Raw genomic sequence first — 22,888 nt, forward strand, 5'->3', positions numbered from 1 at the left:
AACATGACCTGTTGTCTCCTTCCTGAGTCGTCGGCAGTTCTCATTGCTCTGGCACATGTGAGGGAGCTGGAAAAGCAGCTGAAAGACCTACACTTTATCTTCTCACCTGAAGCAAGCGTTCACCTGGAGGGCATATCTGCCGCCCTCACTGAGCTGGAGGCAGTCAGGTGTGCAGCCAACCAGCGTGTGCAGGTCCAGATTGCTGAAAACAACGAGTTGAGAAGTCATATCGTCACTGTCAAAGAGCAGATGAGTCAACAGGAGACCGACACACTTGGTAAATATTTGGACTCCCTCTGTGAAAGACGAAAGGAGCTAGTGAAGATCCAAGAAACTATCATGAGTCAGAATGATGATCTACAACTACAGCTAGAGGACTTGAAGGGTGAGCAGAGAAAATTAACAACTGGTTTACAGGATCGATTCACAAGTAAACACAACTTTCAGATGAAACTGGACCTTACATTGAAGCAGACAGAGAAACTGAAGTGCTACACAGCTGTGGTAACTGAAGACAGAGTAAAACTGCAGAGTAATTTTCAAATGGAAAGAGAAAACCTCTTGGTCGATAGAGACGAACTGCACAGAGCTACCCATTTGACTAAGGAGAAGGTAATGCAGCAGAAAGATGTCCTCCTCATCAAGGGTGGCATTTTGGACGGAGTTAATCAAAAGAAACTAGATACTACTAACCGCCTGGGTGAGTTCATGGTTCTCATGGCTCGGCTGAAGAGTGATGTGCATGAAAAGGCAGTGGCCCTCCGCCAGTGTGAGGAACAATTGAGAGTGGAGATACAAAAGCAAAATCAGCTGAAGCTGGAACATGAAGGTTTGATGAATGAATTTTCCAGTATAGAACATGGTTTCAAAACTGCTCTCCAGGTTGGTAGAGAGGAACTCGAGAAGTTAGAGGGCTTGATTGTGAGAGAGAAAAGTTTGAGACTGCCATTCCAAGATTCAGCTGCTCAGACATTAGAGGTGTTGCAGCTTCAACATGAGGAAGAGAGTAAAGTTACGTTGGAGCAATTGCACATAATGCAACAACTGGAGGAGTCCCAGTTGCAGCTGGATGGCTGCCTGGCATCCAACAACAAACACAAAAAGGAGGCCAGCGAATTGGATGGTAAAATCAGGGACCTTCTTAAAGCTGACACTGTCACCAGTGTCACGCTGGAGAAGGATCTGAAAGAGCAGCGTGGGCATGTGGACATGGAGAACCAAAAAATCAGAAGTCTTGAGGAGGAAAAGCAGAAGCTCACACAACTCTTGGACCAGGCAAAGATAGATCAGGAGCGACAGGTGACCTTGATCTCCTCAGATACCAGCGGAATGAAGAACAGATTCACAGTGCTGCAACACGAGGAGGCGGAATTCTTGAACTTGCACCCCACGTATGCTCACCCTGACCAACTACTCAGACACATGACATTGTGTGAGCGGGAGTACAAGCAGTTGCAACAAACAACCATCCAGGAGAACATGAAGTGTAAAACAGAGAGAGAAATTATCGCCAGGAATATCTCTGACAAGCTGAAACTGTTGGAGGAGAAGGAAAAAATTTTGATGGAAATGGAAGCAGAGTGCTCTAAGCTGCGATCCTGGCACAATGATCTACTGAGGTTCTCTTTGGAATTAAAGAGCAGAAAAGATGGTCTTGAGGCGTCTGCTCAGAGGCTGAAGGAGAAAACAAGCTTGGTGTTGAAACACCAAAAGAAGGCAAAGGTTGAACTGGACAATGTGAGAGCAACTCACTTGCATAGACTTTACCAACAGGCCGCTGAGCTGAAACAAGTGGAGGTGACCCTCTATAATTATGAAGTTCAACTGGAGCGGGCGAGGAAGGAAAACCAACTGACTCGTCTGCATATATGGAAGATGACAGAGGAGGTCAGACACTCTAAACAGCGCGTGGACTCTTACAAGAGAACGAGGCAGCAATTCCATCAGGACATGCATGAAGTAATGAAGGGAGTACAGGCTGTGTGGATTAAGGATCATGCTTTGATGATGCTTTGAACCATTTAAGGTCTCGTGGAGACCTTCTCAGGAAACTTGACATCCCACCTCAATCAACAAGTGTTTGAATCCCAAGGGAGAACTTGGGTGAACCCTGGGCAGAGTTGATGTTCTTCATTTATGTATATCAAGTATTTCGTTTGTTTTATTTTATTTTTTCTGTCCACCCATCTGTGCGTCCAGCTGTCTATCTTCATGTTGTTTTTAGATTTTGTGTGTGTGTGTGTGTACTTGTACTTCTATCTTTGTGAGAACCTGTATGAGTTTTTAATCAACAGAGAACAACCCTCACTTTGTCAAGCCTCAGTTTGAGGGTTAAAACTACAAAATAGCTGGGTTATTATAATTGGGTTTTAGTTTGGTACAGAGTAAAGGTTAAATTTCAGTTTCAGTCTCAATCAGTTTGTTTTAGATGGTTAGGTTAAGGGGAGATGCTGGGAAAAGGGTTATGTCAATGTATTGGTAGTCACTAAGACAGGAAGACAAACTTGTGCGTGTGCACGTGTTTGTGGTTACCTACATTTTTTTCTTTTTTTATTTCTCTGAATGATGATTGATTTATTGTTCAGAGATGTATGCTTTGTTGTGATTAATTAATTTTATTATTATTGGATAACTGAACTCAATCTGTCCGGGTTTTGAGAATGAAGACTAGGTTTCATTAAGTTGTGCAAAATTTCCAAGTTGTTTTGTCGATATGTGCATAAGTCCAACTTTAAAGCATAAAGGCATTTCCACTCTAACTTTTTAATTCTAGCTTTTGTTTTACGAAAGGTTTTTCTTTTTTTTTTTTTTTTTGACATGTTTCTACTGTACGATGTAACCCAGCAGGTAGGACTCTTCAGACTTTTGTGGATTTCTGTGAAAATTGTAGCGTTTGAGAGAACATTAGGTTAGACCCAATGTACTTTGGGTTCTCTGATCTGATTAATCTTTTCTGAGTCTTATTATATTATTTGGCACATTTTGTGTACGCATTGTTTTTGCATCACACTATTCCTTGCAATCCAATACATTTTTTTTCCCAGATTCGTTTGGTTATCTGGGCTGCTGTTGTTTCACCTGAACTTCCTAAAACAATGACAAAGCGGAGTTGCTATTGAACCATACTATTAAAAGACTAAAAAATCCATGGATTTGTGGATCTGGTTCGCATGTTTACATGTATAGGATCTCTAACAAACCGTTACTGTGATGAAATGAGCTTAGCCGTTGGGAAGATCCACAAATGTGTTGATGAGAGGTTATATTGATATTAATAAGAGAGGGAGTCGATGGTTTTCCCTTGAAAAATAAGTCAGACCACCTTGTTTCAGGGTGGAGCTTCTGCTTTGGTTCGAAGTTCATTGTGTCAGCTAGAGTTCTGCGCACCAAAGAGAACAAATATGGAATGTAAAAATGGAACCAAAACATTACCACAAACGGCCTCCAATATTGCCTCCAACTAACTCCACTTATTTTTCATCCTTTTTCTGTGTCGCAGCTGACACATTGTCATTGCTATACAGCGTCTTTCTGTCTTTTGTTTTGTGCATCTTGAAAACAGCCAGTGTTAAATCCTTCTTCCATGTCTTCATGTGTATCCTCCTTTTGTACTGAAGTGCTTCTCAGTAACGTCTCTAATTCATTATGCGTTGTCTATGTGGGGTTGTTTAGATGATGTTTAGATGTTTATCATGAGGAAGTTCCCCTTTCCAGTTCCAATCGTCACAAGTTAATGTGTAACTGATTTCCACACCAATTTATAACTATTTAATGGACAAAATGCTCGGCACGTAGTTAGGAGGAAGTGAGGAAAGTCGTTTTCCAAGATGGTGATCTTGTCTGGTCTCTTTGATTAGAGAATTCATGGGAGGAAATGAGTTTCATTTGGTTGCAGTCCTCCAGCATCCACTCTCGACGGTCATTCTTCATGGTCTTTACTTCTCCTATTTCCATTTGGCATGACTGAGAAGTGTTGGGATGAAAACGAGTTTGAAGAGCTGTGTGGTTGTTTCTTTCTTAATATACGTTTACATGAACTGTTTTTACACTGTGTAATGTTATATCTAATGTATATCCATAGAGGTTTTTTTTTGTTTCTTTTTTTTGAGCCATCGCTTGGTCTATCGGCAGAATACTCTAATGAATTGCTGAAGGCCTGATTTGCATTCGTATTAACATAGGCCCTTGATGCAATAGGATATTTCAGCACACATGAACAGGAAGTCATTGCAGAATGTGTGTGTCACAGTGGTGGAAAATCAATGTAGTATTTAAGTCATTACAATTGTGCATACACACTGTGTGTGTGTGTGTGTGTGTGTGTGTGTGTGTGTGTGTGTGTGTGTGTGTGTGTGTGTGTGTGTGTGTGTGTGTGTGTGTGTGTGTGTGTGTGTGTGTGTGTGTGTGTGTGTGTGTGTGTGTGTGTGTGTGTGTGTGTGTGTGTGTGTGTGTGTGTGTGTGTGTGTGTGTGTGTGTGTCATGCACGTGTGACCAGCCCACAGTGACGTCCACTCCCCCTCTCTCTCTTCCGTCAACCAGAGGCTTAATAGAGGCAGACCATGCAGCTCAGATTCACATTTACTGCCGCAGCGATCTCATACGACAGGGAGACTAGAAGACCCCTAGGACACTTCTCTGTAGTCCAGTGATGGACACGATGGGTAAGAAGCAGAATTAGTAGGTTAGACTATGAGAGAAGATGTTAGTGAATGGACTACCATTCACTGTAGCTGCTTCTGTTTTGAATGGCTTTGTTCTAACTATTACGAAAACATGCATGTATGAAAACATGACAGTGACTCACTTGGATGGTCATGTAGCAGTGCTCACTTGTTTCTTTTCTTTTTTTTTTCTTTTTTTTTTTTTTTTTTTTTTTTTTACATAAACCACAGGAGTTAACTCAAGTTAGTGGAACAAATCCCAAGTGTTTCCACTGGCTGCTTCACATTCAGAATATTTATCTGTCTGGAAATATCTGTGTATTTTCTGTGATGTATGGATCATAGAGTCTATTCTGAGTGAATCAAGTGGTGCTCATCTCAGCAACATGTGATTTAGTTTTTGGTGGCTTTGTTTTCCCTTGTAATTGTACGCATTCCAACTCTCAGATTCATTGTTAACCTGTAAAATAAGTGTAGTGAAAATCCAGTAATAGCAATAGTTGTAAATTTTGATTGGTCCGATAACTGACAGTGACCTAGTTTGGTCTGACCCTGTTGGTTCTTGAAACCGCATGTAAATTATCATTGGTCACATGCTGGTGGAACAGATGGTGTGTGTGCGTGTGTGGGCTTGTTTATACTGCCTCGTGGGGTCCAGTTCTTGATAAAACACTATCCTTGTGGGACCTTTTGCCTGTCCCCACAGGTCCAAACCTCAATTTGAGGATGGAGACTTCAAAATAACTGGGTCATAGGTTTCAGTTTGGTTCAGAGTCCTGGTTAAGGTCATCCATGTGTTTTGGAGGGTTAAGTTAAGGGTGAGAGTCTGGGGGAAGCATTATGGCAATGGGAAACCTCACAATGTCCCCACAGGGGTAGCAATATAAACGTGTGTGTGTGTGCTCTTGTTTATCCTACTTTGTGGGGACCAATTCTTGACAAAATACTATCCTTGTGAGGACCATATGACTTTTGGCTGGACCCCACGAGGGTAAGTGAAGATTTCAAAATTGCTGAGTCATTACAATTAGGATTAAGTTTAATTCATAGTCATGTTTAGGTTTAGGGAAAGAGGCTGGAGAAAGCGTTATGTCAATGAGAAACCTCACAATGTCCCCACAAGGATAGAAACGTGTGTGTACATCTGTGTACGACAACAAACTTGACCTCCTTTTTGACTTTGGTACCTGTACAAGACGTCATTCTAAGGCAAAAAATGTAAACTTTTAATGTAATGATTTAATGATAACTCAAAAACATAATCGATTCTTTCCGCATGTACTTTTTATTTGTTCCAGTACATAGACTATTTAGTAATAATGTGAAACAAATATTTACTTGCAAATGTGTCTTCCTCATTGTCGGGTCTTTTCTAGTTGTTACAGAAAAAGAATCCCAGTCAGTCTCACTGTAATTCTGAATAAGTTAAGCTGCTGTTGTCCTCATTATTTCGATCACACAGGTTTCATCGTCAGGGCTGTCAGTATCATGGCCTACGCTTTGTCATGTCAGGCCACCGTTAGCCTTTTTATACATGACGTGTGTCGAGAATGTTGTTGATCTCTCATCCTTGCTGTGGAATGACAAGTTCTGTTCCCCAGTTGTGAAACATTCATAATTCCCCTATCATGTCAGTTTTTACGGTTGTGTGTCCTAATGATTTTTATGGTTATTGATTTATAACTTCTCCATTGTTTGCGAACTGGTCCAGTGGGTCACTGCCCTACATGTTGATGCGACAAACAGGGTTGAGCTAGGACAGTGGCTGCTTATGCATGTGAGCCAGTCTAATCCGATGGGCTTCAAGTCTTGTTGGGAGAACCAACTGATGCCTGTTATCTCTGTCTGCATCTCAGTGTGTCTCATGGGAGGAGGCGCCACCAGACTGCACAGCACACTCTGCAGCAGCCACCCTCCTCCTCAAGGCCAGCCAATCCTGAACACAAATCTGGATCCAGATCTCTGCAAGGTGACCACTTCCGCATGTTCTTGACAGCCACCATCTGACCTGAACATGTGACTTTGCAGGAGTGCAATGGGGCCCCTTCCAGGTCCCTTGATCCGGTCACTGTGCTGCGCCAGTGTGAGGAGGCCCTTGGTGACCAACCGTCCCGTATCAAGAGGAAGTTTGTGTTTTCATCTAAGGTGGAGGACAATCCGATAAGGGTGTTGCAGTGGAACATACTGGCTCAAGGTATAAAGTACAAATGGTAGTGACCCTCTATTGGCATCTTCAGTCAGAGGTCGTCCTGTTAGAAATGAATGGTGTCATCATACTAGTGTTCTATCTCTGAACTGAAGTTGGAATATGACACTGTTCAGTTTTGTGTCAACAGTAGGGATGGACAATAACTTATCGTACACGACATACTGCCAAAAACAATGTCCGGAATGAGAATTCTGCATCTCATGATCAATTTGATAAACACAGAGAAACGTGTTGCATTGGACTCCCATACACAAATACAATGAGACCATGAAGATGCGCCGTGCTTTCCAGTTTGAGTTTGGTGGACTTTGATTCACGGTCGTAGATTTAGACTGTCTCATTTCTCACCCGCGTTCATGCAGAAGTGTAGTGTGTCCCAATACTATACTACTACTACTACTACTACTACTACTACTACTATAATATAAAACTGAGGGCACTTGCTGTTCACCACTCGAAATGATCCCTTCGAACCGAGGGAGCTCCGGAGCCGACTTGAAAAGAAGTGTGGATAGATTTCCAGGATACCAAAGAACTTTATTTAAAAACAATGTTGGATAGAACAACAGGGACAGTTTAGTAACAAGGACTACTATTCCATTTGTTTACTTTCTCTCGTATCACACGTTAGCTTCCCAAATGGTCTGTCGTGTCCGACAACATGATACTACAATCCTACAACAGTATGTTTTTATTTCTTCTTAACAAAGAACAGTCGGCTAGCATCCAGGCTAACATTAACATCCTCATACCTACCGATCTATCACTGCAAATGGCGGCAAAGCCCGCTTTGGCGGCCCATTTCTTCACCAAACCAAGTGAGATTATCAGCGCCGATACAAGAGGTTGCAGTAAGGTAGTTAAATATTTGATGGACATCCACTCCGGTGTTGGTGGCAGCGTCCTCTTCTGCGTCCCCCAATCTTCAATAAGGCGATGAAAAACAACCATTTCATTTGAAAAGGTTTTTCATAACACTACACAAAGGACTGACTGTTTGTATAATGATTTCAAGAATAGAACATGACTGAATGATAATTTATTCACATTATTTCTAATATTTCTTCAGTACCATCTAGGAAATGTGTCCAGACGGGTCCATAGTTAAAGTCAACTGTTTAAGAGACATGAGATACAGCAGACAGACGGCTCAATTTAACCCTTAAATAAAACTGTCAGAGCAGTCTGTCAGAAACTAAAATCAGAAAATAAGAGAAGTGAAACATTGGATTTCTCATCTCTACACTTAGTTAGCTATTATATTTAAACATGAACAAATGATAATGTTAGAGACAAACTCCACTAAAAAGTTTCATCATAAAACGGTTTCAAGAGAGACTGTAGTGTGTCCAACACATGGAATAGAATGAAAATGTATTAATCGTGATAATTTTTTTGTCCATGTCGCCTATCCCTAGTCATCAGGTTCACACTTTCAGAAAAAGGAATTCTCCTCTAAGCCTTGTGATCCTCTGTCTGCAGCTCTGGGCGAAGGTCTGGACTGCTTCGTCCACTGTTCTGTTGAGGCTCTCAGCTGGTCTCGGAGGAAGTACCTGATCCTCGAGGAGATACTCACCTACCGACCTCACATCCTATGTCTGCAGGAAGTAGACCACTACTATGACACTTTGCAGCCTGTCCTGACCCAACTAGGCTATAGCAGCACTTTCTGTCCCAAGCCATGGTCCCCATGTTTGGATGTGGAGGGCAACAACGGGCCAGACGGCTGCGCACTCTTCTTTGACGAGTCTCGATTTGAGTTTGTGGAACGTGTGAACACCCGGCTGTGTGCCATGAGAATCCCGACCAATCAGGTAGGTCGAGTGAGAACGAGATCATACAGAGAATCTTTTCTTGTGACCCTGGAGTCTTCTTCCGACAGGTGGCTGTGGTGATGGTGCTGCGCTGTCGGACAACAGGCAGGTGTGTCTGTGTGGCTGTGACTCACCTGAAGGCCCGTGCCGGGTGGGAGTGGCTCCGCAGTTCTCAAGGAGCAGACCTTCTGCGTCAAATCCAAAATGTGCTCCAAAAACATGGTAAAGACACCCCTCTGCTCATATGTGGAGATTTCAATGCAGTTCCCTCTGAGGAGGTGTACCGCCACTTCAGCACCTGTCCTCTGGGACTGGACTCGGCCTACAAGAAACTCAGCAAAGATGGGCTGACTGAACCTCGCTACACGACATGGAAGATTCGCCCTACTGGGGAGTGCTGCAACACTCTCGACTACATCTGGTACACTCAGAACACACTGCAAGTGAACGCCGTGCTGGACCTGCCGACTGAAGACCAGATCGGGCCAAACCGACTTCCCTCCTTCTCCTACCCATCTGACCACCTATCTCTGGTGTGTGACTTCAGCTTCTGTGGAGATTCAGCAGAAAGCTTCTGAGAACAAGCACCTGTAATTAGACAGTCAAGGAAGTCAAACCTTCTGAATCAGTGTTTGTTGTACAAACGTAACGCAAGTGCTCGTGGGTTGTGCAAAACCCACTTTGAGATAACGGAGGTCCCTTCATTACCATGCATTACGATGCAAGCAGGAAAAGAAATAATTTGAACTGTTGCAGAGGAAATGAGCTCAGTGTAAATGTTCATCTTGTGTTTATATTTGAATATCTTGTAATGAAAAGCCAAGGATGCTGAAATGACTTATCAGAACAAATCTTGATGACAGAGAAGACATGTACCTTCACAGTAGCTTGGGAGCAACCGGGTCACGAACACTTGCTTAATGTCAAGACGCACACAATGGCTTATAAAAGCACTGGGTGCTGTTGCACAAGTGAAAGCTGCAATTCCTTCTTGATAAGTTTTTTTTGTATTCAGCCTTCCATTTCAACCGCTTCTGAATCACTGATGCAGTTCAGCATGTGACATTGCGACAAATTAAACTGGTTTTAGAAACTGAAGTGAAATGCTGCTTGAACTTTTTTTCAGGGGATGATTAAAGTGGAGCAATATGGGGGGGGAAAACATTTGTTCATGGTTAAGGAGCAGGTTGAGTGAACCACAGGTGTATGCAAATGATCCAAAAGTCTTTATATTCCAGTAAAATCTACTTTATACACTTTGAAACAAGAGTACAGCAAAATAGAATATACTTCAAATGTTGAATGTACAAACAGTTCAGTCTGAACACAAACTTCCATCTTTTCTCATTTGAAAACAATAGTAACAACGAAATGTAATGGGACGGCCCATCGAAAACTGTCTGGGTCACACAGTGGTCTGGTTTACAGTACTCATCAAATGAGACCTGAAAATGGAAGAGCTCCTAAAATACAGAAAACATAAAAAATGAATAATGACAGATAGAGAATACTGTGTTGGTAAAACAGACGCACACACCAGTTTAATGGGGGGGAACTGAAACTGTATAGTTCATATACATATATATTACACACACACCCACACATACATACAACACACATACACACGGATTTGCACAGTGAATACAGTATAAAATCTGCTGGTTTTTGAAAACAGTTTGCTAAACTTCTTTGCCTCATCCGTAGTGTTAATCTATTCGAAACTCTAGTTTCCGGGGCCATCTGTGGTTTGGTAGTCAGTTCTAGGTCTTACTTGTAGTGTGAGCCTTTGTTCGTGATTTGCGGCGCACCCTGGTGGGCCTGAGGACAGCAGACCAGATTCAAGTTCCGTGCAGCAAAAGCTGCTAAGACACTGCCAAGCTTGCAACAGGAGTCTGAAACTCAACATTCTGGGTCCTCACCCTTCATTATTTCAGGTGTTTCTAGTTTTATCACTACCTCAGTATCAACTGCCACGGCTTTGGGGTTCCCCTGGTCATGTTGGGCTGGAATCGACATGGGGACAGTCACAGCCTGAACCTGGCCACCTGCAGTCTTCAGCTTTTCTGCAGCCACTCCTCTCCTCTCCTGACCCAACACAACCTCAGAGCCACTGATGATGCCACTGATGACCTGTGGTGGCGCCACCAACGTTTGATTAGCGGCCGACACGGAGACAACAGTCGCTTTGCCACCAACACTACCAGGCTGTGCCATGACCAGAGTCTGTTGTTGGTTCTGAGGTGGCACAGTCAGCCTCATGACCTGTGACCCTGGCGACATGCTGACAGGTGCGAGAGCACGCACCGCCATTTGACCTCCGATGAGACTGATGCTGGACTGAGACAGGCCGCTGGTCTTGGGTGGACCGGCCTGAAGCTGAGCTAGCTGATGGGCTGGGATGGAGATAATCTTTGCCAGCTGAACTGTGATCTTCTCCCCATTCTTGGCTGTGGCAGGAACCACTGTGGGGAGGGTTTGGAACACAACCTGAAAATATAAAAACACATCACTGAAGGTGCCCTTTCAGTGTCAGACCGAGTCGAGTGATGAAGTTTAAAAGAGTACACGAGCACGGTTGGATCCACCCCATTGCATTACAGAGCAACGCCGAATGTTCTCCAGTGCGCCTGAGATCCAGTTGTAGTCTGGGTACCTGGCGTGAATCAGGATGTCAGGCATTTCTTTCTGCCAACAAACGGCTGCTCTAGAATTGCCACCCAAATTAAACAATACTTTTTTTTCTGTTTTTTGTAACATGCTTGTGGGTCACATCTTTTTAGTGATCACAGTAATTCACACATTTATTTGAAATTACACACGCTATTAATCATACTATATTAGCATTCATCACTATACATGACATATCCACACATTCATGTTTGCGGATTTTGATGTATTTCACAGTCCACTCACATTTCAGCATGTTGGTGAGCGACTTGATTCAAACTGTCCGAGCAAAATCATCGACCATCACAACATCGTAAATCATTCGTCAAACCGAAGCGAGTGATTTTAACCCCCCAAATCGAATTGATCACAAAGAGTTCATGAAAATAAACACAGAATAACCCAGAGGGATACAAACTCTCACACACACACCTTGGATTGGTTGTTGGAGCCTCCACCATCAGGGGCGCTGCTGGTGACAAAAGTCGTGTGCCTGGCTGCTCCCGTTGTTGTTGTCGGTTGCTGAACGGCAACAGTGGAGATCTCTTGACCCATTGATGTCGTCATGACAACAGGGACTTGCATAGCGACCCGCACCGTCCTGTTGGAGAGAGCAGGATCAGTAAGATGCACATTTGTAAGACAACAAAATCTCACTTAGGTTCAGTTGCAGCCTCACCTGGGCGCCGTGCTGTTGGGTACTACGGTTGCTTGAGTCTGCGGAGCTCTTTCTGTCGCGGCAGACACAGTGACGACTCTTGGGACCCCCGCTGTTACTGTAGTCACCCCACCACCAACTGACAGCAACTTACTGTCCATCACAACAGGCACCTGGGCCATGTTATTGGAGTTGGCTCTGCGGAGGATGTTGGGTTTCTTGGAGGAGTGGTCGTTCGCCTGCAACAGGATGTCCGGGGAAGAAACACGATCATAGGACGCTGGTATATCTGAGCCAATCAGATCGTCCGCTGCATTGTCGTCATCGATGATGATGAGGTTTTTTGGCATGGCTTTGAACTGATAGACCAGTCGCTGACCCTCCACCTTAGCCAGAATGCCCCGCTGGTAGTAGTACCTACAAAGAGATTGAAAAGGGTTCATTCAACGCCAGCATGCACTGGCACCTCCAGTCTCTTCCTTCTTCCACACTCACCGTAGTGCTCTTCCCATGGTCTCGTAGTTCATATCCGGCTTGTTTTTGTGTTTGCCCCACAGCTTGGACACGGCCTTGGAGTCCACCAGTTTGAAAATGCCCTTTTCTCTTTGAGTCCACTTGATGTACTTTGGACACGTGTTCTTGTCCTGCAGCAGGTCCAGTAAGAACTCCCACAGGTAGGTTGTGCTGCCTGCTGGAGAAGGAGCTGCTGTGAGTGCACTACTACATGAGCAGGTTGTGTGAGAACATGAAACATACCTTTCCCTTCTTTTGGTTTCTTCTTGATGCCAAGGTCTGTGGCATTGGAAAACGTTGCCTGAGGGGGTTTGGGCTTTCTTCCGGCTATAAAACAAAAAGGGTTTACAGTCAAATGTTGCATTTCTCTGACTTACTAAGCCTTATCAGGAGAGTAGAAAAGAAACGTCTGCTAAACCTCTCTTTTTTCTTCTAGGCTCTGGTTCTGGCTTGTCTGTCATGCCGACCATTTCTTCCTCCTCATCTTCCTCCTCCTCCTCCTCATAATCATCATTATCAAGATCTTCATCTTCGCAGCAGTCTGCGGAGATCTCCACTTCAGTCTCTGTGACCATGTCAGGCCTCATGGCGGCATGGAGGAATTCTGGAGCAGCCATGCATGTCTGAGTGAAAGAGTCTAGAAAGCAAAGATGAGTTTGGGTGTCAGGACTGAAGCGGTGTAACAGTTTACAAGAGGATGACTATCATTCATCACCATGATCAGAAGCCAAGATGACTACGGTGTATACTTAGTTTACAGCAGGCACTATGAACGTTTGGCACAAGTCAATGTTTGAAAAGTCTCTTACCTGGACTGTTGTCCCCTCTGATGCTGGAAGGAGAGTCCATGTGGAGCAGAGCTTCCGCAGCCTCGATGGTCTTATCGGAGCAGTGGAGGGCAGTGCCTCGCACTGAAGCCTCCACTAGAACACAAATGACAAGCCATCAACATGGTTAGCAATACACGCCACTTACACGAGAAGTGCTACGCTATTATGGGTGTTAGACATTTGGATTGAAGAGCACAGGGTTTCTGGCCCCCGGAATAAGCTAAACAGCTTTTCCAACGAGGACTTGAACACTAAAACTCACTTGAATTATCTGTTTGTTATGAAAGGTGGTATACTTTTTCCTTATAGGACAACCAACTGTATCTTTAATGCCCTATTGTTGTGCTGCCAGAAGGCAAATAGCACACAGTGATTTGTTTCAAACAGCTGGTAAACTTGGCTCTGTGACACTGGACTTGTCATTTCCAACCCGTGTGTTTGAGGGTGCGGAAGGGAGGACATTCTTATTTTTCCACTCTATCAGCTTATATTTTTTCCCCTCACAAACAAGTGAAGAAGGTAGGTAGAGAGTAAATTCCTGATTCTGACCCTAGACATCGAGACGGCTCCAACTCCACCTGTTAGCATTGTCAATCACTGGTTGGAAGCACGGGATCCTGTTACAGACTGGAGAGGCCATGTATGGATATTCAACTGAGGCAATGCTCTATCTTTAGAAGGTCCCACTCAATCAGCCCTTCTCACAAACAGGAACATGTTTCTCCCAATCACAGCCTCGACCCTACAGGCTGTTAGTCTGCCCTTGACACCATGCACAAACGCTGCAAGACACAAATCCATTCCACTCCCAGACCGGACGGATTCAGACAGCACTGAACAGCGCGAAAACAGTCGAGTAAATGGACAGAATTGGATATTTTATACAGATGGCGACATTGAGCTGACATTTATTATTGATCTACGAACGATATGGAGACAGATGTAAACAGAAGTAGTTGAAAAAACAATGAAAGCGAACCCGACTAAAAAGTAGTGCGGTCTCCGGTGACTTCCGTGTTTACAAACCTCGTCTTTCCCTCCACTTCTCTTCAAAGACGGACACAAATTTCCCTGTCACTCAAAGCACGCTGCGTCTGCCATTGGCTACTTCATTCCACAATAGACCGCCCCAGTACACGTCTGATTGGATGGCGAACACGAATATAGCAGCCACACCAATCGGATTGAAGTAGCGGAATGTCAATCTAATTAAAAACACACCTCGATACATAAACAATGCTTTTAAAACACCGCGAAATGCGTCCGCAACATTGATGCGGAATAGTCTCGAATCAACCAACAAGTGAAATGAATAACCAGAAAGTAGTTCTACTAAAACTGTCACTGAAGGAGACCCGGTGACAAATGGCATCCACACAACTGCTACACAGAGTTCATTCAAACAAACACAATAAAGCCAAATTAGAAGTACTAGATGCAGAGGTTTACCAAATATTATGTACATTTTATTTCTGGAACAGCCGGAGACTCAGAAGGGCGGAATACATGAACGTTAAATATACAGCACCTAATGAACAAACGCAAAAACCGCGACAACCCAAGTAGACGGTAAGGGACATACAAGACTGGAATGGATGTATTCAGCGTTTAGCATCTCTTAATTTCATCTGTTTACGTTGAACACGGAGCCACATGTCCTTCCACAGACAGCGTGGCAAAGACAACATCCTCTCACTTCCTGGTTGCACAGCAGATACCAGCATTCCGTTATTCTCCGTCTCATCGATATTGTAATAAACGAACGAACATGCAAGACAATACGCATGCACGCAAAAGGGTATACGTTAAGTCAAGCCAGACACCCTGAAGTTGAAATAACGCACGCAGTGCTGTGATCAACCCGTGTATATGATCACTTCCTGATTGCCCTCCATTTCTTCAGCACTCCGCTCCAAACGCGGAAGGGTAGACGGCGCTAATGGCCCATAACGCAGTGCAGTATCATGGCATCCCCGAGTTGCAACGCTCACAAACACATTCCAAGTCTACCTGCTTTGATGAGGAGGTCGAGCTGGTTTTGGTGTCCCGCATGCTGTGGAGTCGCCATGTTTCCCCTTGCTGCACAATCACATTGACGGAGGACTGAATTCAGCCAGGAGCTGTGAGCTAAAATCACTCCGCCGCTAATAGGAAAGTCAATTCAGGAAGACGCGCAGCTGCTGCCAAAGTGTATCCATCCGCCGAAAACACCGGAAATCCTTCCTTCGCCCGCCCTCCCTGCATCTGACGTCATTACTGCGTCAAATAAAGTTGCAAATACGCTGCAATAACGGATACAAAAAAACACCACTCTCTTATCAACGCTATCCTTAAAAAATAAAAGTTCTGTCGATTTTGTCAGACAGATCTTCATTGTTTTGTTGCTTGATGACAATCATTTTGTGCTTACACTTTTTTCTATGACATTTTCCAAAGAACATAATGCAGGTGAAATTATATATGTAGGCGCAGACTGTCCAACGCTGAGCTGCAACATAACGGATGTTACTTCAATCAAACGTCAGACAAAGTCTGTCCAAACAGCTCGTGCTTAAGGACATGAAAAGCTCTCAATGGACCGCACGGTACACCATAGCAACACGTGAAACATAGCGTCACTCCTCCTGCTTCTCCTCAGCGGAGATGGAAACATTCATGACTGATAGTGCAGAAGGTGAACACATTATAGAAAGAATGATTGTGGTCCAACGTTAGCGATGTTTAGAAAAAAAAGTGTAATGCGCAAGTATAAATAAATTAATAAAACAAAGTGTTGGAGCGCCCCCAACCGACACAAAACGGACTTGTCTGTAACTTAAATGAAATATAAAAAAAGGACTGTCAATAGAGTTCAATTAATCACAAATTTACACATTTTGCATCTGTTCTACATGTAACTTAAATCAACACAAAAGTAACAATTAATGCTTACAATGACCATTTTAACCTCAGTGTGTCTGAGGTTATTCTAAAGAATTTGCATCTGTTATGTTGGGTTGTTGCAGTAAACAAATGCTTGCATGAAGAAAGCATTGTTGGCTACTCTAATGTTGAGAACATCTTCCATAAAGTTACATTTAGAACAGACACAAAATGTGCAATTAACTTGCTATGAATTGGGAGCTAACTCATCGCCAGTGTGATGACATGAAATTATATATTTGAATTTATTTAACAACCCTACATACACATATATTAAAGCACAACTGAATTCTAGACAAGGGTGGTGCCTGTCCTCATCAAAAACGTTTTCACAAATAGAAAATGTACATAATCACAACTGTACTCATTTATTAAAGCAGCTGTGACGAATGTGACTTGAACGCAAGTTGCAGTCGTTTTAAGATTGTGAGAGTTTAAAATCTAACCCAACATTTATCATAGACATCAAAAGTGTTCAAAAGTTGGACAACCAATTGTTTTAAGAGTGTCCTCTAGTCTTTTTCCTATCGGTCGGTCCTTCTTTGTCCTGCCCCCTCTGCATGCAGCATGTGACAGAGATGATCATAGGATTTAAAACTATGTTTAAAATTATGTTTTGAAAACCAACTTAGGTTTTCAGTTTCTTTGAGTTTTTGGTCACGTTGTTCTGACAATCAGAACCTGACATATGGAAGACTTGAGCTCTTACCTGTCACTCTCAGTCTCTGACTCTTGCTCTCCGGCCAAATCTTGCATCATGTCCATCGGGCCATCACACACCAGCGATCAGGCTGTGCACCTCTGTTCATTGGTCGTCTGGCATCAGGCATTTCCTCTATGGTGCTGGTTTCGTCCTCCATCTCCTCTTCAATTGACTTGCCTTCTGCCATCAGCTCCAGGTCAACCACAGCTCCTCTGAGAGTGCAGATGCCTGTTAAAGTGAGAGAAAGATTCTGATGTATGTATGCATGTTTATATGCAGGCACATGTTTCTCACAGGGTTTGCAAATGGAAGTGCTTTGTGTGTGCGTCTCTGCTGGCATGTGTGTGTGCTGGTGTTAAAAAGACGGACCTGCTAGATGTCGTAGACCCACCAGATCATGTCCCTCTGGCCTCATTGTGACAGAAACAATTTGCCACTTCCACCAGAGGAATGCAAGAGAACACAGAAGTCTGATATCAAGCAGCAACTTTTCAGAAGGTTGGGACTTTGGGTGGCTTGATCCCAGTTGCAGAAGTAAAGCCTGATGCTCAAGGGCTGATCTGATCCACTTTTTCGGTCACAGGTTGGTCTCACTTGAGCCATGAAGATCTCAAGATCTTCAAGGTGGCCACTGGAATCGTCTTCCACAATGACATATGTGAGGACAGTGCTGGTGGACATTACAGACCTTGTGCTACTCTACCTTCTATTTCAGGATGTCCCATGGGTGCTCACAGAGGCTTTAGGTCTGGACCCATGCTTGACTTGCCCTTCACCCTCAGTTTCTTCATCTAGCCAGTGACAGTTACAGTGTCTTGGTTGGAGTGTTTGAGGTTGTTACTGTTACAGCAGAGGCCAAAGACAAAGCAGAGCCTTCTTCCAGGTGATATGTGACTGCCAGGTTACTGCCACTGCAGTCGCAGACGAGCCTGGGGTTTGACCCTCAGGTCTGCCAGCGTTTTTGAGAAAGCTCAATTTAGATGAAAAATATATCTATATTTGCACATTGTTTCATTCACAAATGCTTCTTTATATTCACTAAATAACATTCACATCTTAATCACTTCAGTGTAATAAAATGTGAACATTCCATTCCAATTTATTTTGTACATAATGTCGGTGTAAGACACATGGGCAACCAAACAGATTCAAATATGGCAACCAACATGTGAAAAGAATGGTCTGCTCAATCCATCTCTCCTGCTGACATGTTAGAGCAGGGCGGGCCATCCTCAAAGGGCCAGGTGAGACAGCACACACATTTTCACCAGTGAGTTTCAGATGAAACACGCAACACCAGACTGCAAATAAACCGGTTACACTCTCAGGAAGTACCGTTCATTCAACCGTGGGACTGATGAGCGTCAAACGACCAGCAGAGGTCAGTACTGTAATTCCAAATGCGCGGTTCAGTTGGGCATCGGACACGGACAAACAGTACACTGTATGAAATGTCTAACGCTTCGTCCCTGACCAGAAAACCCTGAATAACAGCGGAGTGTACAAAAGAATACTTTGCAGATGTAACAGTCGACATAATAATGGTAATAATAAAGTATATGGCATGTGCCAGAAGCAAAATGTCCACCAAAGAAAGGAGATTGAACTCGAAATTCATTTCTCATATAAGTGTTGCCGACCATAACATATTGTCAAAAGGGTGAGGAGAGTAATTCACTTCTGCTAAAAACCTTATGTCCGGGTTCAAACTCAACTCTGGAACATAGCAAACGTTGCCATAGGACTGAACAGGATATTAGGATCCTGCTGTGTAGCGCACCACGCGGTCTTATTCAGACACATGATTTTAGATCATGACGTTCGTTCTTTGGAAACAACCGAACAAAACCAACGATAGTAAACGGGCAAGTACGTGCACACATCTGCCATGCCAGGCTGAATAGACAAATACAACGGTGACGGCGAAACTTGGCAGAGAAGCGCTTCCATCGCAAGCGGCTTCATCTCAGGTGAATGAGGAAGCGAGGAACAGCAGTGCAGGAGAAAGTGACATCACAATTGGAGCGACTTCTCACCTTAGTTTCAGTTGTCGTTTTGCAGTGTATCGTGCTCCACAGATCAGGGCCCGCAGTCTCCTGACGGTGTGTTCCAGACCCTGGGCAGACACACGATGTGTAGGTGGATCAATGTACAGTCATCTCAGTCGAGTTTGAGGCGATGACGTTACACACGCGTCAGGCTCCAGAGAAAACACAGACGAGTCTTTCAAGCTGGACCTGCAGCAAGTGTTGGTTCAGCTAAGTGTTAAAGGACCACAGACACTTGGCAGCCGGGTCACTTTTGTCTTCTAAACTGCTCAGGAGACCACGTTCTCAGGACACAAGTGTGGACAGTTGAAAGGTTTCATGACAAAAAGGCCTAATGATTCTCCACATCGAAAGTGGAACGTCAGCGCGCACCATGTGTCACTGTCAAAGCCAGCAGTTGATGCAGTTCTCTTCCCTTGTTACCTGAAGCAGGGCGGTCGAGCTCGTCACAGAGGAGCGTAGTGAGGCACTTCGGGACACGCAAAGGCCGGAGGAACCGCAGAGTCACGCTGTCCGGCCGTCCGACCGACTCACGATCAGAAGAAGATGTGAGAGAAAATGTCAAATACATCGGACCGAATGTAGAGTCCCCAAAGATTAGCGACAAGACATCGATTCTTCGGCTGGAGCTCAGCTTCTTGAGTGGAAAGAACCTTTCAAAACGACTCAGCACTTAGCTCAAAACCCTGCCCTGGTCACATGACAGACATCGAACGGGTGCACGCGCGCGCACACACTGAGTCACATGGTCTTTCAATAACACAGCCTTTGTTCCGTCACTGGGGCTGCTTGTGTCCATTCTTATGACTGTGCACTCGCAGTCAGTCACACGAACCATGGACCAGGAGAGCAACACGTGGAATCGTCTGCGATTATTGCAATTCTCGATTGGTCTGTACGTCATTTTACAGCGGCAGTCTATTTTGGTGAGATGTGTATTTACAATAATTGCATAATTTAAGTTTCACCTAGGATATATTTTCAAGCGGAAAAACGCCAAAAAAGAATTTGGAATGCTTCCATTTAATACAGCAGCTGATTGGGAGAATATTATTATAATTAAAGAATATAATTATTTAATAATAATAATAAAGACTATTGTGGTTATTTAATATTTGCCCAGAAGACAGAGAGAACAAAATGAAATCACCAATGCGATAACCGCGAGCGGCTTGTGAGGGGTCTACAATCTCAAGTCGAAAGAGTCATGGCTTGGCTCCATTGCGTGAGTATGAGGAGAAATACACCGAATTCTGACTCACCTGGGTCCGAGGGAGGTGGACAGGAAGGTTGGGACGAACATCACAATTATGGAATGTGTACTGGAATGTGTACCAGTTTGTAGCATGGGGTAAGCAAGCTGTTGCAAACTGACATCTGCACAGTTGGCGATAGACACTATGCTATTATTAGACAGAATATGTGTATTACTAATATTCACATTTATTTATATTAATACATATATTAATAATTCAGTGCTATTGTAATGAAACGTCAGCTGCTGCCCCTAGTTTCAACACATTTCCGGAGGCAATAAATGTTGGAAAGATCACCTCGAATAAAATCACATCTAATAATGCACCGCAAGTGTCTCCATATGCTTCATATCCCCAGACAGGAAGACAGTTGGACTCTTTCAGTCAAATATCCCGGACACTATTGAAGAAAATAATGCTGGCTTCTTAAGATGCTTGTGATACATTGTGTATTTGGTTTCGCCTTTTTGTTCAACCAACCAACCTTCCAAATCTTCACAGAAATTGACGGAACTTCAGCAACATCTGAGCTCAGTTGGGATATATTCAGCTAACTCCAGGATTTCAGCCGCTGAAAGTGGTTGGAATGAACCTGCCCTCAAATCAGTATTTGTTCGAGGATCACGTGGCGATATTACAGATCAACTTTCTTCTTGGAATGAGCCTTCTATTCTAGTGGAGCAAAATAGTTTAGCCATTAGAACAGACAACCTACACCAAGACACCAAGTAACTAAGCAACTAAGCAGAACTCGGCTGACTCCTGAGGAACATAGCCTTAGACTCTGTAGTGGCCTCTGCCTTTAACTGTGGTCTTGCTGGACATCTCTACCAAACATGGCCTAGTAGACCAAAGGTGGTGACTGAGACTCGGGTAGGTCACACCCAAGCCACCCCTAGTGTATCAGACTGTGTGTGACATTCCACTTGTACTGAACATGTGGTGTTGGGGAGTCAGTGGTAAAATAGCGCCCTCTTGTGTCATCAGATGACAGGGCGTGCCAGCAGCATAAAGTATTTGCTCACTAGCCAGTGTGACACAGTGTCTCGCAGCTTCTGGTTATCACTGTGAGCTCATCGGGTTCCAGTGAGTTCCTCACCCTCCTCACCAGTTGTTCTCGGACTTCCACAGTTTGTCTGGGCCAAGCTCGCCATCTCTGGATGGAGCACGTTCTGTTATTCATTCATGCTATTATAGTTAAGAACCGTCATCCCCTTCCACTTGTCAATCCTTCATTTGAGCCTTTGGACAAGGCTACCATCTTCACCAAGTTAGACCTGCATAATGCTTATCATCTGGTGCGCATAAAGAAGGGCGACATCTTGATTATTTTTAGGTCTAGCAATGAACACAGCAGACAGACGTCCGTCAAGTCCACCTGCATGTTTTAGAAAATCACATTTTTGCTAAGGTGAGGAAGTCACTTTTTTTTATTCTAGGCCAAGATCTGCTCCAATCCGATTGTTCGATGATCGTGGCAATAGCTCAGTCGTCAGTTTCCACGTGTGGTAAGCAGCTCCATTTGTTTTCTAGTTTCGCTAATTTTTATCGAAGGTCAGATCAGAGGCTACAAGGTTGTTGCCTCACTCACTCTTCTCATGTCCACCAAGCAGTTGGGAACTTGGCGTCCCCATTCATTACATTTCACTCTTCGATGTTAGTTGTTGTTTTTTTTGGTGTTATGGCATTTAATTTGGTAAAGACTTCTACTCCTAAAAAAACTGAACTCCAGGTCAACCAGTTACCTTTCCCCTGGTCCTTTGACAGTTTGACCATATGGAAGCAATTTGTGGCCTCCGACCTGCCAGACAGGGGGAGAAAGCGGACTGGACTCGGCCAGTATGCTGGACGGTGATTGTTGACTTTGTTACGTATATATACATGTTGTTTTTCAAGCCTTGTCTTTCTGATCGATCTTGCTGATAGACACAGTTTGACTGTCACCACAATGTCGTTCCATCATCCTTTCAGTCTGCATCAATATGTCGAAAAGAGGGTTCAGATACAACAAGCAAGCAGCAAGGAGCTTGCGGGTTTGATTCCTGGGTCGGACCGGTGTTTGCATGGAGTTTGCATGTTCTCCCCGTGTGTTTGTGGGTTTTCTCCGGGTTCCCTCCCACAGCCCAAAGACATGCTCTGTAGGTTCATTGGACACTCTTAAAGGTGTGTGTGTGTGAATGGATTGGTGATCTGTTGCCTCTCGCCCACAGGAATAGGCTCCAGCACTCCCCGCAAACCTGAAGAGGACTAAGCAATGGTTAACTGACAAAGTATACTGGATGCATTTTTAGATGAAACATTGGTTCAGTCATTAAGAGAAGGTCCATGTTTTGCTTCCTTGACTGTGCGGATGTGCAGCCTGTGCATCTTTTGCAGAGAATGCATGAGATCCACATGGCACACAGCATTTCGGAACCCCCTAATTTTCCTTCACACATTTGAGTGTGGGTCCCTGATTCATTATAAACCCTCAGCCCAGTGAAGGCATGATCTGCACCAGGAAAGGACGACCTTCATCAGTAGTGTCAGAGGCCGTGGAGAACAGAAACAGCGGGGGCCAGCTTGGGTTAATCCTCATTAAGGAAGTTGACTTGGACGCTGTGGGCC

General features: G+C 44.0%; 3 protein-coding genes across 7 annotated transcripts in view; 2 read left to right on the forward strand and 1 right to left on the reverse strand.

Moving 5' to 3' along the window:
• The window catches only part of LOC128753635 (nocturnin-like), an 11,244-nt gene extending 1,482 nt beyond the window's left edge, over positions 1-9,762 (forward strand). For 2 of the 3 annotated variants that reach the window (XM_053855494.1, XM_053855493.1), the window contains exons 2-5: positions 6,518-6,630; positions 6,690-6,855; positions 8,353-8,684; positions 8,753-9,762. In XM_053855494.1, the coding sequence (XP_053711469.1) occupies positions 6,526-6,630; positions 6,690-6,855; positions 8,353-8,684; positions 8,753-9,262 (1,113 nt within the window). In that variant the 5' untranslated portion in view covers positions 6,518-6,525 and the 3' untranslated portion in view covers positions 9,263-9,762. Of the gene's footprint in view, positions 1-4,550; positions 4,662-6,517; positions 6,631-6,689; positions 6,856-8,352; positions 8,685-8,752 lie in introns of those variants that run through there. The other variant, XM_053855492.1, reaches the window with a different exon arrangement.
• LOC128753632 (interaptin-like) lies at positions 4-3,617 on the forward strand. Its single transcript, XM_053855486.1, has one exon. It carries the CDS (start codon positions 4-6, stop codon positions 2,014-2,016), a length of 2,013 nt encoding a protein of 670 aa, XP_053711461.1. The 3' UTR covers positions 2,017-3,617.
• Positions 9,763-9,910: 148 nt separating the features above from the next.
• On the reverse strand, positions 9,911-19,718 carry LOC128754917 (ETS-related transcription factor Elf-2-like). Of its 3 annotated transcripts, XM_053857910.1 has the most exons (10): positions 19,449-19,718; positions 19,014-19,093; positions 16,984-17,205; positions 13,332-13,445; positions 12,941-13,159; positions 12,766-12,849; positions 12,505-12,700; positions 12,031-12,426; positions 11,784-11,952; positions 9,912-11,171 (listed from the first exon to the last, which is right to left on the reverse strand). In XM_053857910.1, exons 4-10 carry the CDS (start codon positions 13,369-13,371, stop codon positions 10,584-10,586), a joined length of 1,692 nt encoding a protein of 563 aa, XP_053713885.1. In that variant the 5' UTR covers positions 13,372-13,445; positions 16,984-17,205; positions 19,014-19,093; positions 19,449-19,718; the 3' UTR covers positions 9,912-10,583. The 3 variants fall into 3 exon arrangements, with proteins under 3 accessions (XP_053713884.1, XP_053713885.1, XP_053713883.1); XM_053857909.1 differs by lacking the exons at positions 16,984-17,205; positions 19,014-19,093; positions 19,449-19,718 and adding an exon at positions 15,363-16,730 and having other exon boundaries at positions 9,911-11,171; positions 12,505-12,697; XM_053857908.1 differs by lacking the exons at positions 16,984-17,205; positions 19,014-19,093; positions 19,449-19,718 and adding an exon at positions 15,363-16,729.
• Positions 19,719-22,888: the final 3,170 nt, after the last annotated feature.

This window comes from Synchiropus splendidus, chromosome 2, assembly GCF_027744825.2.
Source record: "Synchiropus splendidus isolate RoL2022-P1 chromosome 2, RoL_Sspl_1.0, whole genome shotgun sequence".
NCBI lineage: Eukaryota > Metazoa > Chordata > Actinopteri > Syngnathiformes > Callionymidae > Synchiropus > Synchiropus splendidus.